At 31.1% G+C, this 13959-nt stretch overlaps 2 protein-coding genes across 2 annotated transcripts; one reads left to right on the top strand and one right to left on the bottom strand.

Moving 5' to 3' along the window:
* Positions 1-958: 958 nt before the first annotated feature.
* LOC105639518 (protein LIGHT-DEPENDENT SHORT HYPOCOTYLS 5) lies at positions 959-2030 on the top strand. Its single transcript, XM_012223603.4, has one exon. It carries the CDS (start codon positions 1238-1240, stop codon positions 1928-1930), a length of 693 nt encoding a protein of 230 aa, XP_012078993.1. The 5' UTR covers positions 959-1237; the 3' UTR covers positions 1931-2030.
* A 7007-nt stretch (positions 2031-9037) lies between these two features.
* LOC105639528 (Thioredoxin superfamily protein) lies at positions 9038-13680 on the bottom strand. The gene is made up of 5 exons (XM_012223612.4): positions 13341-13680; positions 13173-13238; positions 12442-12582; positions 10239-10331; positions 9038-9518 (listed from the first exon to the last, which is right to left on the bottom strand). The coding sequence occupies exons 1-5, from the start codon at positions 13596-13598 to the stop codon at positions 9282-9284; spliced, it is 795 nt and encodes a 264-aa protein (XP_012079002.1). The 5' UTR covers positions 13599-13680; the 3' UTR covers positions 9038-9281.
* Between the last annotated feature and the right edge of the window lie 279 nt (positions 13681-13959).

Here is a 13959-nt window from a genome sequence, read left to right as displayed (position 1 = left end):
CAGTGGTCACCACGCAATAAAATTATTGGTCAATTCAGAGAAGGTTCCATTAGAGTCATACTAACCTGCGCGCAGATTATAGGCACGTGAAGTGAATTACAAATAAAAGGAGAGTGGAGGAGGCCGCCGGAGATGAATGCTGAACACTAAACATGTCGCTTCCAGAAGGGGCCACCACGTGAAAAATCCTCAACCAGTCCTCCACCTCCACCACCACCACCTCCACCACCATAACTATGCTTACTGTTACTTTTTTTTTTTTTAAATCTCTCTCTTCCTTAAAATATCACGTAAAGATAAATGATTGCTTACAAGGGATGTATATTCATCGTTGTCCTCCTAAATCAAATTAATAATTCTATTTTAGTTTTACACATGTATTTCTAAGGACGAGAACAATGAATGAGATAATGTTTGGTAATAGTTTTTTAAATAGATTTTAATTTTGATTAATTAAAAAAATAAATATTATTATTGTATAATATTCGGTAATATAACATTTAAATTAATTTTTAGAAGTTAAAATAATATTTTATAAAAGAGTAATTCTGTAACATTTAACTTTTGTATGAGAAGCTGCTAAAATAGTTAAAGACTAAAACATATAAATATAACAGTTATTAATATAACTAGTTGTACCGAACATGCACTGTATAGCTTTTTCATTAAAATTGTATTCAGAAACGACTTTTTAAGTACTTAGTATAATAGCTTTTGAATTAACTTTGAGAGGTTAAAATAACATTTTATAAATAAATTTAATATATTTTAAATTTAACTTTTCGCGTTATATAAAAAATTACTCAAACAGTTAAAAGCGCCGATAATATAAAAATAATAAATTTTACGGAACAATCCTTTAAATGTATTCAGACATCCAACTTGTGCTGTTACCTTTTTACCACCCTAACTAACAAATTGTTAGTATTATTAAATTTATTTAGAGAATAGGCTGACTATAGTTAAGTCTTTCTGCCCACATAGGGTCTCACTCACTCATTCACTCATCTCTCTTGATGTCCCATCACCAATCTATCTCTCACCTCTTTCTTCTCCTTCATCGTCCTGAACATCGTCTCCTTCTCACGAATAAAGAAACACAAAATGAAATCTCTTAGCCCGTGAAAAGATCCACGCTATCAAGACGAAGCTGCGTTTCAACTTGATACTAGTTTAAAAACGAAGCACAAGACAATAACGAAATATAATAGTTTTGTTTCTTCTCGGTTTTCTTCTCATGGACACGGCAACAGGAGAAACTGCCGTACCCGATCCGAACAGTGGAGAACCGAGTCCATCAGCAGCAGTAACTGGATCATCGTCGTCGTCACAAGCACAACTTCAAGCTCCGCCTAGCCGGTACGAGTCGCAGAAGAGAAGAGACTGGAATACTTTTTTACAGTACTTAAAGAACCACAAGCCACCATTAACTCTAGCTCGTTGCAGTGGTGCACATGTAATTGAGTTTTTGAAATATTTGGATCAATTTGGTAAAACTAAAGTCCACATATCCGGTTGTCCGTATTTCGGGCACCCGAATCCGCCTGCACCTTGTGCTTGTCCTCTGAAGCAAGCGTGGGGTAGTCTTGACGCGCTAATCGGACGGCTGAGAGCTGCTTACGAAGAGAACGGTGGACGGCCAGAATCTAATCCTTTTGGAGCAAGAGCGGTTAGGATTTATCTTAGGGAAGTGAGAGAAGGGCAGGCCAAAGCTAGGGGAATTCCGTACGAGAAGAAGAAACGGAAACGGCCTGCTGCTACTGTTGCTTCATCGGCGGCTGTTAGCCAAGGGATTGATGTCGGTGACGGCTCTTCAAGTGGTGGTGGTGGTGGTGGTGGAGGAGATAGGACAGGTAGTAGTGGCGGTGGTGATACGAATGTTGCTGCTGCTGCAACTGCTGCTCCTCCTACTAAAACTACAGCCGTATAGTTTTTTAGTTCAGATAATTTCTTTCCATTTTTAATATTTGTCTTAATTGTGATTATGAGTTTTATATATATATTACATAATCTGGCGATTATCTTTGCAATCGAGATGAAATTGAACAACAAAATTTAGTTAGACATCTAGTTAGAATTGAATGTTACTATCACTTCTTCTTCTTCTTCTTCTTCTTCTTCTTCTTCTTCTTCTTCTTCTTCTTCTATCCTGTCATTTGAAAAATATTCCATATAACATAAAGGAAATGAAGGCAGAGGGAAAGAGAAGTTGAGAACTGAGAAATTTCAACCTTTTCTTCTGGTATGTATACTATACATTGTCTATTCTTTCTCCTATTGTCTGTCATGTTATTTTTAATTGCTTGAGGAACCCTTATTCTGCTTCTTCTTCTTCTTCTTCTTCAACCTTTAAATTAAAAATTATGGGATCTTTAGCATTTGAACACTCTAGATTTCTAATATTTTTTCTCATGTAAATGTATAAAAAATATTACCTAAAAAGAGAATAAACATCGTTTTTAGGCTTGAGGAGTTGATCAAATATGACTCTTGAGACTTCCCACTCTGCACCTAGCTAGCTCTTAGCTCTAGGATTGGCTAATCATGTAAATTAGTTTACTGTTGTTCTATTTATTGGGTGCTCTCTCCTGTTTTTGTTTTCTCGTACTGTGGCTAAAGATTTTGGATTGTAGATCGAAAAACTCATGAAAAGTGTCAAAGACTGGAAGGACTAGCTTGTTGGAACAAGGGCAACATTAATATTAGGCTATATCTGGTCCCCTCACCGGCTTCCTTGATCGCCTGGGCTCCCCCATGGCCAAATGTTTCTGCTTTGATGCACACGCACGTGCGTCTCTGATTTTTCTCGTTTTGCACTTACACTTTCAGGTGCTTCTCCTTTAACTCATGTCTTTCTTTCTTTTCTCAATCCTTCATCTTAGATTTTGTTTTCAGATTTTAGATTTCCAGTTCTATGTTTCTTTTTAGTTTTGGGGCATATCTAGAAGTTCGAGTGTCTTATGATGAGACATTATATATAAATTGTACCCATTTGATAAAAATCACCGGAATTTGATTGGATTTGATTCCATTCAATTATTTCAGTTGAGTTGAGTTCTCGTGTAAGTAATCAATTGATTTATGAATATTATTTTTAAATTAAATATAACAAATAGTGTTAGAATTTAATGAGATTAAGATGTAAAATATAATTTATGGAATTAAATTTAAAATGAAATATTTTTTAAAATTATTTTTATGTTCAATTTTTATATTTTGTTTATTAAGTCAATAAGAAAATACAAAATAAAAGGAGAAATATTAAAATTTTATATCAGAAAAATTACAGTATGGTTTCTGTAGTTTGAAAAATACAACTAGTTCGTCCCTGTATTTTTAAAAATATACCAAAGGTAAGAAAATAAACGGGTATTTTTGTCATTTCATACTTAAAAGAAAAAATGCAAAAATTGAACTGAAGAACCTTAATTATAAGGACTTTCTAGTTTATTTTCTAAAATACAATGACCGAATCGAATTATAATTTTTTTTTTTATATAAATTATTGTACTTTTAAATACAAAAATTGATAAATTGTTTCTTTAATACATGGGTTTCAAATTAGAAGAAGATACTCAATCACTTAGATCTATGATTTCATTTGGCAGGATTGCTTCTTGATTGATACAAACATCATACGAATCTCTCTTTATATTTATGAAAATAACATCTCTTTGTATGATATGATGATGGAGGCTAAGCTAAGCTACAAACATGAATGAGAAAGAAAAATAATTAATAATTAATAATTAATAATAATAATAATGGTTGTGATTGCTGTTGTTATTTTAATTTGGTAATGACCACCTCAGTATGAAAGGGACAAGAAGCCAACTCTTATTTTCCTTTTTAATGTATATCTTAATATATCTTACAGCATATCATAATTCTCCTATTCTTTAGACCCACCACTCACTCCCAAACAAAACCCCATTTCTATATGTTTTTATTTATTTATTTATTAATTAATTTCCAATATTCATTTGCCCAAATGAATTCATTGCCCTACTCATAATGAACTTAAATCAATTGATTATTTTTATTCTATTTAAGTTTCTCCTTTCCTGGCTTTTAATTAAATAATTTCATTTTAAAAGACAACAATCATTTTGCATATCAGCATATAGCAGCAGCAGCAACTTTCTTCCTCCTCTTTATGGCTTTTCGTAGAATCACATCTTGTCATTTATTTATTTTATTAGAATACTTTATTTGTTTTCTGTAATTATTTTTCTCTGTGCCTCTGCAACTTCAACCATATCTGGTCCATAAAAGTCAAAAAGGAAGAAAAAGAAGATAAGCATACACACATGAAAATACTTGCTGTGTATATCATTTTTCGTACATTCAATAGATAGTCAATTATTCATCTAGTTGTAAGATAAGGTGAGAATTATCTTGTTTTTCACATTAAAAATACTGTGAAATTTATATAATTTTAGATTTTCTAACTAGCTTTTGAGATATAATTCTATAGAAATCAAAACGATTCGTATTAGAATGAATCGTTGTGTTGCTTCTCTAGGTTATAATCACAATATTTATTTGGTATTACAATATTTTTCTAGAGCTTAAAAAACAAAAAGAAAATAGCACACAGCCACCCTAGTAGAAGACCAACCCATCTTGAATACCTAGACCATGGAGCATGGTGAGATACTATTCATCGGACATTAAGTCAATACTTAATTATCAGTTAAAAAAAATTATCATTCTTTATAAATGTTTTTAAATGGGTTTGAATTTTTATTTACATGGATTATTATTATTAGATTTATTAAATTTAATTATACATTGAAGTTCTTTTTTATGCTTCTCCACGTGCACACACACATATACATATATAGAAAAATAGATAGATCTCTCTTGCTCATTTCTATCTATTTTCATTATATTTTTCTGTTAACTTGTATGTTGTTTGAACTTATACCTAAGATGTTGCATGAAGCAAAAACAATTAGGTTCTGTTTGATAAAATTAGCTGTTTTGATAGCTGGTAGCCGTTTTAGTAGTATTTAGCTGGTAGCTGTTAGAGTAGTTTTGTACGAAATGCTAAAAACTAAACGTTGTATAAGTTAACTTTTCATAAAACGCTACTTTTAATCTCTAAAAACTAGTCTATAAAAACTAGGCTACCGAAAATTATAAAAAATAGTATTTAAAAGTTACTTGAGAAGCGGCTGTGGAATCCAACATTGTGTTGATTTGATTTGGTAGCAAAAGAAGTGAAAAGCTAAAAATGTGTAGGGCAGGGTGAGCAAGTTGAATGTATTGAAATGGTAAAAATACATGGTAATGGTGAGGTAAAAAAAGGTAAAATTTTGGCTTTCAAGGAGACAAATTTTCACAAGGTAGTCTTACACTTGTGAATTGTTGAAGAATTCTACTTTGTCTTTAGCTTGGAAGACAAGGGGAAAAAAAAAGAGAAAAGAAAACAAAGGAAAAGTTATAATATGGTTAAAAAAACAAATTACCCCAACAAAACATGCAAGCTACTACTCCCTTTTCTTCATCATTTTTTTTATTATTTAAATATTATATTAGATTTAATAATGTGAATTTAACACTATTTGGTATTTTAAAAGTATATGTGCAATTATTTTTTTAATCATAATGTTTATGATATGTCAAATTTAATAGTATATTGATGATATATAATAATTTAAATAAAGAGTTATGGTTATAGATATTTTATTTATTAAATGAGATTTCAAACAATGTTTATAATATTAATTTATTGACAATTTTTAAAAAATATATATATTATACTATATATTCAATATAATACTTCTCAATCATATTTTTAAATAATATCAAATAATAATGAATATTATTTACTAGGGGTTTCTTGGTTAATTTGGATTAGTTTGGTTTGACATTTTATTAAATCTAAATTCATAAAAAATTAAAATCAAATCAAATCATAAAAAAAAAAAAAAAAAACTCAGACCAACCAAAGAAGTTCGAAAAAGTTCACTCAAATTGAGCTCCGAATCATATGCATAATGGGCTGGTTTAGATCGATCCTAACCGGATGATTATGAATTTTTTCTATATTAATATTCTTATTAATATTCTATTATTAAATATTAAAAAATATTCTATTATTAATATTAAATGTTAAAATATTTATTAAATATTAACAGAATATTAAATTGAAATTCCGATACGAAAAAAAATACCAAATCGCGTGAAATTCCTATTATTTCTTAGGCAACTGCTACAAGGTCAACAATTCTATGAGCTTGGGCTTCTGTTGCTGACATAAAAACAAAGCCTATTTGTTTAGCAATTGAGACGAGCTCGAGCGTAAAGATGTTCAGCTCGAAAACTCGTCGAGCCTTATCGAGCTTTTATATATATATATAATATTATTTTAGATCACTCAAGCCAAGTTGGCATTTAAAATTTTTCAAGGTGAACTCGAGCCTCGAGCTCAAATCTTCAAGCTCGTTGAATTTTGAGCCGAGCAGGTTTGAGCTCAGCTCAACTTATTTACATTTCTAGATATACCAATGGACATAAAACAAATTTCACTTAAACATTACATGAAATTATTAATTATTTAAAATTTTAAATAAATTTTTATATATGTATATGGTTGAGTTCCATTTGAGTTTTTTTTATCTCAAAATTGTAAACTGAGCTGACAATTTAATTTTTAAAAAATCTTATAAATCAAGTCAAATTACCAACTTTTAAAACTATAATTTTAAATGAGTTTTAGAAAATTTAAACAATTCTTGTACAAGTCATAAATCTCTAAACGCTAAGGATGAAAGCTAGAAGAATATTTTAGAATCTTTATTCCATTCCGTTTAACAAAGACACAGATAGTTATAATTGATATTTTAGAATCTCTATTTCGCGAAGATACGTATAATCGTAAATAGAATTAAGATGAACATGAACAGTGAGATTACATTTCTTTTTATTCGGAACGAGTCAAAGGAGGCATTTGATTATTATTATTATTATTATAAATAAAAGAAAAGGAAGGAACCGTTCCAGCCAGTAGTCAGTTAGCGTAGAGGCTAATAGTAATAGTATGAGTATTACTAGAGACAGACAGACAGACAGGCAGTGGTATTATTGGTGTATGGTACTTGAGGGGAATATAATATTTGTGTATTTGGGCCCCATTAAGGAAGGGAACCCACATCACATGCCCTTTCTTTTGCCTTTAGGCAACAAAATAAACGGACAGTGTAATATCACGCGGGGATGTATGCAATGCCTCGTGTCAAAAGATTAACCCATGATGGAGCCCATGTAGGGATGGCAACGGGTCGGATATAAATACATTTCACGTGATCGTAAATGTACACATTTCACTATTCACTCAACATAATAAGATGGAATACGAAGTGAATTAGGGTTTATCTCTCCATTCCAATCGAATTTGAAAAGATAAAATTACTATTCTTAATTGATTTTAAACTTTCTAAATAGAAAGGTTCTAGTTTTCCATAAAAATTATTATTTAATCATTGAGATTAGTACAATTTGTACTAATTGCCAAAAACAATTAACAATTTTTTCTGAAGAATAAAGTAAATATTAGGGGACTATCAATTTATTCAAATTTCAATTTAGTCCATCTTACTTCTTCTTTCATGGTCAAATGTATGAATCAAGATATTTTTTCTTTACATAAAAAAATAAAGAGAGTTTGAGATTTTATTCCTTTTTTTTTTATTATCAAGGATATTTTAATATCTTTAGTGGAAAATTAAAAAAAAAAAAAACTAATACAGATAATAACAAAAAATGATACAAATTATTTATTCTAATTTCTAAAAGGACTACACAGTAGGGGATAACCTTCTTTCCGTTAACTCAACAAATTGATGAAATCTTATATTCTTTATATAAATAAGAAAATCAATCAAATTCAAATTAATTTATTAAATAATTAAAACAAAATTTTTTATGCCGACAATTAATAAAAAAAAATAAAAATTTAATTCTAGGAAGAAAATTTGCCAATGTACAAAACTTGCGAACTATGATAATTCATAAAAATTATAAATGCCAAAAAGGACAGTCTATGTAATTTAAGAATGCAAGTCAAAAGTTGCTGCTTTCTGCCCCTAAAATATAGAGAGGTACTATCCAATGAAAGCATTGTATGGTTCACATCTCATTAATTCCCAAAATTTGGGTCCCACTATATTGATGATGATCACAAAGGAACATGATGGGTATTATACGCCATCAGGTGGTGAATTTGGATTCGCTGTTTTTGCAATTTCTGTGTGCAGAAGAAGCAGCAGAATGATCTGAACATTTATTTTTTGTCTTGCGGTTAAAAAAGCTTGTCTACTTCTAAATTTGGTTTGATGAGATTGGCAAGACTTGTGGGGAGAAAAATTTAGCTAACACGGCACATATACATTATATGGTTTGCCAAATAGATTGTACCTTGGAAAAAACTTGGTCGGGGACCCGAATGAGATGCCTCATGAATATTAATAATTCCCCTTGCAGCAGGATAAAGCTAAACCCAGATTTTTATCTTGAATAATCACCCTATTTTGTGACAGCATTTTGTTGGTACGAGGTTTAACCACTTCAAGCCATCGAATATAAAGTTTTTTAGCCCTTTCTAGGTTTGAGCCCTTCTAACAAAGTGCGCTTTCAGAAATTAAACTAAAGTATAAACAAAATACGAAAGAAACATTAATAAATTATGAATGCAATACATAAACAAATGACACAAATGAATGCATAATACAAAAAAGGAGTACAATATAACTAAATCTGAGCATAGCAAATTGAATAGAGAGTCTACTTCAAAATATTTCATGGCACCCACTTGTGTGATATCGAAAAGCCAGAAGCTTGGAGCAATCACATAATCATCATAGAACTTATAAAAAGTATAAGAAATGGTGAAGCAGAATGTTATGACCTTAACCTATAGGTCTATGCCATTACTAGAACTTTGAAATCACGAAAATGGCGAAGCTAATCAAGGGGGTAAGCATCTAAAAATGCATTTCACCTACGATTCAAGCACAAGAGGCTAAGGCGATTACTCGAAGCACATACATGTAGTATACCATTTACATAAAGCACCATTTCTATAATTGTCTTGATTAGAAATGATATCCTCACAATAGAGATGCTGTCGAGACTAAAGAGCATATTAGCTCAGACTAGAGAAATTGGAAGTAAATACAAGATAATGTGCACTTTAACTGCATACTGCCATATTTGATAACTAAGAAACGAGAAATAAATAGTTGCAACTAGAGTGAAATCGAATTGAGATGCATTTACATGTAAGCAGCCTCATTTGTCTGCTGCATCCACAATGATATGGCTGATATAATTCGTCGTGATAATGTTGACATTTTTTTCTCCTTGTAGCAAACTGGAACGATCGGTCTTGATTTACCCCTTTGGATGGCATAACGTGATACTTCACTGCAAGCTTTGGGTGCAGCAGTTCGCTTGTGTGTAGTAGTGCTATTGTATGCCTTGCATATGTAACTAATAAAATTATCATAGTCCTACAAAACAATTGACATAATGGATTCCACCAATCAACATTTCTAACAAATGGGATCAATAAATGTAAGGAACCACCCATTCTCTATGAGCTCTCTTTGTTTTCAGAAGATAATTTACAGAGAAAACATCTTCTGGAACTTTTGATGTCTACCACTCTGGAAAATCAGTCAACGAAAGATACTTTCCTTGTCAAAAGGAAATACTAAGTCATTTTAAAAAAAAATGACTTCCCCTTTTAAAATAGGAAAAACACTTTCTGAACATTTTACAAACTTATTATAACAAAATAAAAGGCCTATAAATACACATTTATTAATTCATCACCGGTACTCATTGTTACTGACTACTGCTAACAAATACCAGCTGCCAACCACAGTTATTAATTACCAGCAACTATCATAATTTATCATTTTTATGTATTTTTCTTATATTTAACAACAAAATTTTGAAATATAAAGTTTTTATACTTTAAACATTTTTCTAATTTTATATATTAAAAAATTTATTTTTTAAACTAATTTTGATATTGCAACCTAACAATAGAAAATGTGTAATTTTGAAAATATTTTTCAAAAATAACTTATTTTCTAGAAAAAATGGAGCTTTGGAGATGAAATATCACGTTTCATAAAAATATATTTGGTCAATCATAGCCTAGATGCAAAATACAAAATTGATAAATACAGTGCTTTTGTTTTGATGTAAAGAAAGGAACGAACCTCGTAAAGTGGCTGTCCATCCACCACTACCCAAGGCACATATTGGTGAGGAGGCTGCAGGGCATTTGTTTCAGCTGCATACTGTAATTCAAGCTGCATGAAGGTACATAGTATATCCAATCAGTATAAATTAGAAAAAAGTTCTATCTCAAAGGCAAGATAATATAAAGTTATAATTGTGTTTCATCAGCTAATGAATATAAGGTCACAAACCAGCAAGGAATACTGCAGAGTAGCCATAAGTGATAGAAATAAGGATTACATGATCAACATGAAACAAATTTCGAAATATGCTTGATTCATGGGTTTCTACTAATTGATACAAATCTCTTCTCCAGCCACTCGATTCAAGAATCTCAACCTTCAAGATTTTGTAATTATATAATACGGGCAAGGATTTTTTATACATTCTGAGTGGTTCTCAAGGCTCATATGTTTCCCTCAAAAAAATTTTCCAGTCATAAGAGATACCATTGTAAGAAAGCTTTTGCTGGAGTTAAAAACCAGTTAAAATTATCAAAAGAGCATATTGAATGCCCTACAGTGTTTTTGTTAGGAGTGCAGCCCTTTTAAGCAAGTATATCAAATGTTTACAAATGGTAACAAGAAAAGGGAGGCTTAAGGCAAGGCAAAACAACAGCAGAAAATCGGCAATGAAACATCAGCTTTTACTTTATTTATTTTCCCCTATGTAGTCTATTTTTATAAATCACCAGTGTCATTTTGAGTTTTGTAGGTAGTGGTATAGTGAGTTAATTACTGTGCATTAACTTGTATATAAACTTCAAATCATGGAATGAAAAGAAAGAATCAATTTTCTTAAAATTTCAGTTCCCTTGTTGAGATTTGAAGAGTTCTCCCATGAGCGCATACTTTGAAATTGTTCAATACAATTAAAAATGCAAGGAAACCATAAAAGAAAACTTCCATTGATCCTATTAGTGATTTCACGTAAGGATTTGTTGTTTTTTTCTCCTTTTTCAATGATTTCTAGGTAGCAATATCCTTAGCATGGCTCATCAAGATGGTGCTCTGACCGTCTTACATCTACTGTTATGAGTATGGTTGCAACCACACCAAAATTGATTCTACATGAGTTTGTTCAATCTACAAGTTAATTGCCTACCATATCTACATAATTGGTTCTTGAATCTACCTTTTTAATTTGTTCATTCTACAATTTTGCTCATTATACAACTCTAATTGTTCTATAATTGCGTCCTACCAGATTCTTAATTACAAGATATCTGTTGTGTGTAATACATACTAGGGTTATATCCAATCAATGTAAACCTAATGCCAAAGATAAACTAGATGCTTGTGTGTGTCTTTGTGTGCCAAAAACTCATTAAAAGTTTGAGAAACCCAAACCATTAAGGATTCATTTCTTAATCTAGATATTAAATGAAAAGTTAACCTCTAATGTTCTGATAAGACCTTTCAATAGGAAAGAAGCAAAATAAACAACGTGACAAAGTCACAAGACTTGCCTTAGGCATCCCTCTGAATGCAGTTAAATGAAAAAATTTGAAATAAAAAAAAATCTTAATAATGAAATAGAGAGAATTTATGAATACTTGTTGATTGACTCATTAATTAAATAAATTATACTTTACGACCCAGTGAACATAATTTTCCATTAGCGTGATTAACTCCTTCAACCCTTGCTTTCTCAATTTCTCATTGAAGTTTAGCAATTACAACTCCTAATAGAGGAAAAACAAAGGTCTCGGTGAACGAGGTAAGACAACAAACTTATCACAATAGTAAATATCACAACATTTACATATCGCAATCATCCTAATTGGTTCCCAAGGATTGAGATGTCTTTCTAGTTAGTAATCCTTAATTATCTAAAGAATACATGTGATGCAGCATTTTACAATTCTTTATCAACGTCAAATCAAGTAATCACAAAAGAAAAATCCTAATTGTGATGTTCTCTGAGGCATATATTGGAAAGTGCATTGGTTTATGAAAACCGGCTTCCACTAGACTCTGTATAATTTCCATGTATTTAAATAGTCAACCTAAAAGGTAAAAACTGACTATTGCAAATTTTATCAATTCCGTCAAAGAAAGGAGACAAACTTTTGATCAGTTGATCTAATAGCACGTGAATTGTTTCAGATTTCAGAAAATAGACTGGCATAAATTGAAATGGTCCATCTCAAAAGTAAAGACAATTGGCATGAAAACCAACCTCTTTGCCATATCCACTATTGTAGCAATCAATTACAGGTTTCGGGTCCAAACCCAGTGTCTCAAAGCATGATTCCCATTCAGGGAATTTGCGCTCATGCACCAGAGACTCAATGCAATAGATGAAGGGAAAATGCTCCTCCTGTATAAAACAGATGCCGATTAGGATAACAAGGGAAATGAACACTTACCATCCTATGGAAGTTAAGCATTATCTAAACTAGATTCAGAACAAACAAAAGAAACCACAACCTTAAAACCACATTTGTTTCTTTCAGAAATGAAAACAGAATGCAATAGGCAAAATATGATTAAGATTACATTTTATGCTTTGGTACAAGAATCCAATTTTTTTTTAACTTGAATTTAGGTAAAAAAATGTTTTCTTTTTAAGCAAAATTTTCAATACTGAAACTAAATTACATTTTATTACTTAAAAAATCTAACATGGATGGAAATCTTAGAATAGGAAACATCAGTTTCTATTTTCATTCCAATTCCAAAGAGCCCTTGGTTTTTATTTGTTTAGGTAAAATACTCCAAACATATTAATCCATTTCTTCAGTAATCAAACAAATATACTGGACTTTTAGCATTAAAAAAAATAGTGAAAAGACAAACTTAATAATAATTTCTAAGCAGTCCATGGTTTCTACAATTTTTTTTCTTCAGACAATTATACAGTAATATACTATGCGCAAAGACGAAGGACGAAGAAAGAAGAAGGCTCACCAGCTGAGGCCAAACGTTAATAGCACAAGCTTCTACTGTATTCAATAAGCATTCAGATGGACCGTGCTGAAACAATCAAACATCATCAAAAATTCAAAATATATATTAAATTTTCCCTTTGAATTAACCAAAAAAGAAAAGAAGAAAAATTAGTAAGTGTATAAAGACCTGGCAAACAAAGGAGTCATTGCCTTTAAGTCTGGCATTACCCCAAGGGGAGAGATGGAGATCGACGACGGAGAAGAGTTCATCATCTTCGAAAAGCTCAACCAGATCATTGATTATGAAATTGGCGCTGTATGGGCATAGAGATTCATAGTACAATCCCAATGAAACTTTCCCGGAATCAGAAGAAGCCCGCGAGAAGGAGCAGAATAAGCAAAGATAAACCAGAAATGAGAGGGTTATTTTTGGAGGAGAAGCCATTTGGGAAATTGGAATGTCTACCAATTGACTTGGAGATGAACAAGAGCAAGAGCAAGCAGATTTTTTTTTTTTTTTCTATATATATATATATATATATTATTAACAAGAGAAAAAATAAATAAATGGATAACCCAGCATCACGCACCATGCATGATTAACAGGTGTTTGTAGGCGGACACTGCCACCACACACGAGGAAATTACTTAACAGTTAGTTTGAATCCATGGAATTTGAAAGCCATCGAATTTATTATTTATTTTTGAAATTAAATCCATTAAATTTAAAAAATTTATGAAATATAGAATTTATGGATTGTAAAATCATATAGTTTGATTGAAAACAAAAATAATTTATAAATTTG

The sequence above is a fragment of the Jatropha curcas genome, chromosome 9 (genome assembly GCF_041381405.1).
Source record: "Jatropha curcas cultivar XTBG-Jc1 chromosome 9, XTBG_Jcur_1.0, whole genome shotgun sequence".
Taxonomy (NCBI): Eukaryota; Viridiplantae; Streptophyta; class Magnoliopsida; order Malpighiales; family Euphorbiaceae; genus Jatropha; species Jatropha curcas.
Note: the sequence above shows the minus strand (reverse complement) of the source record. Positions and strands in the feature narration are given on the sequence as shown.

Coding starts and splice junctions, on each gene's coding strand:
- LOC105639518 (XM_012223603.4), top strand. CDS start 1,238: ATGGACACGGCAACAGGAGAAACTGCCGTACCCGATCCGAACAGTGGA.
- LOC105639528 (XM_012223612.4), bottom strand. CDS start 13,598: ATGGCTTCTCCTCCAAAAATAACCCTCTCATTTCTGGTTTATCTTTGC. Junction 10,332..12,441: donor ATAGTGGATATGGCAAAGAG/GTTGGTTTTCAT, acceptor ACCTTCATGCAG/CTTGAATTACAGTATGCAGC. Junction 9,519..10,238: donor ATGGACAGCCACTTTACGAG/GTTCGTTCCTTT, acceptor ATTGTTTTGTAG/GACTATGATAATTTTATTAG.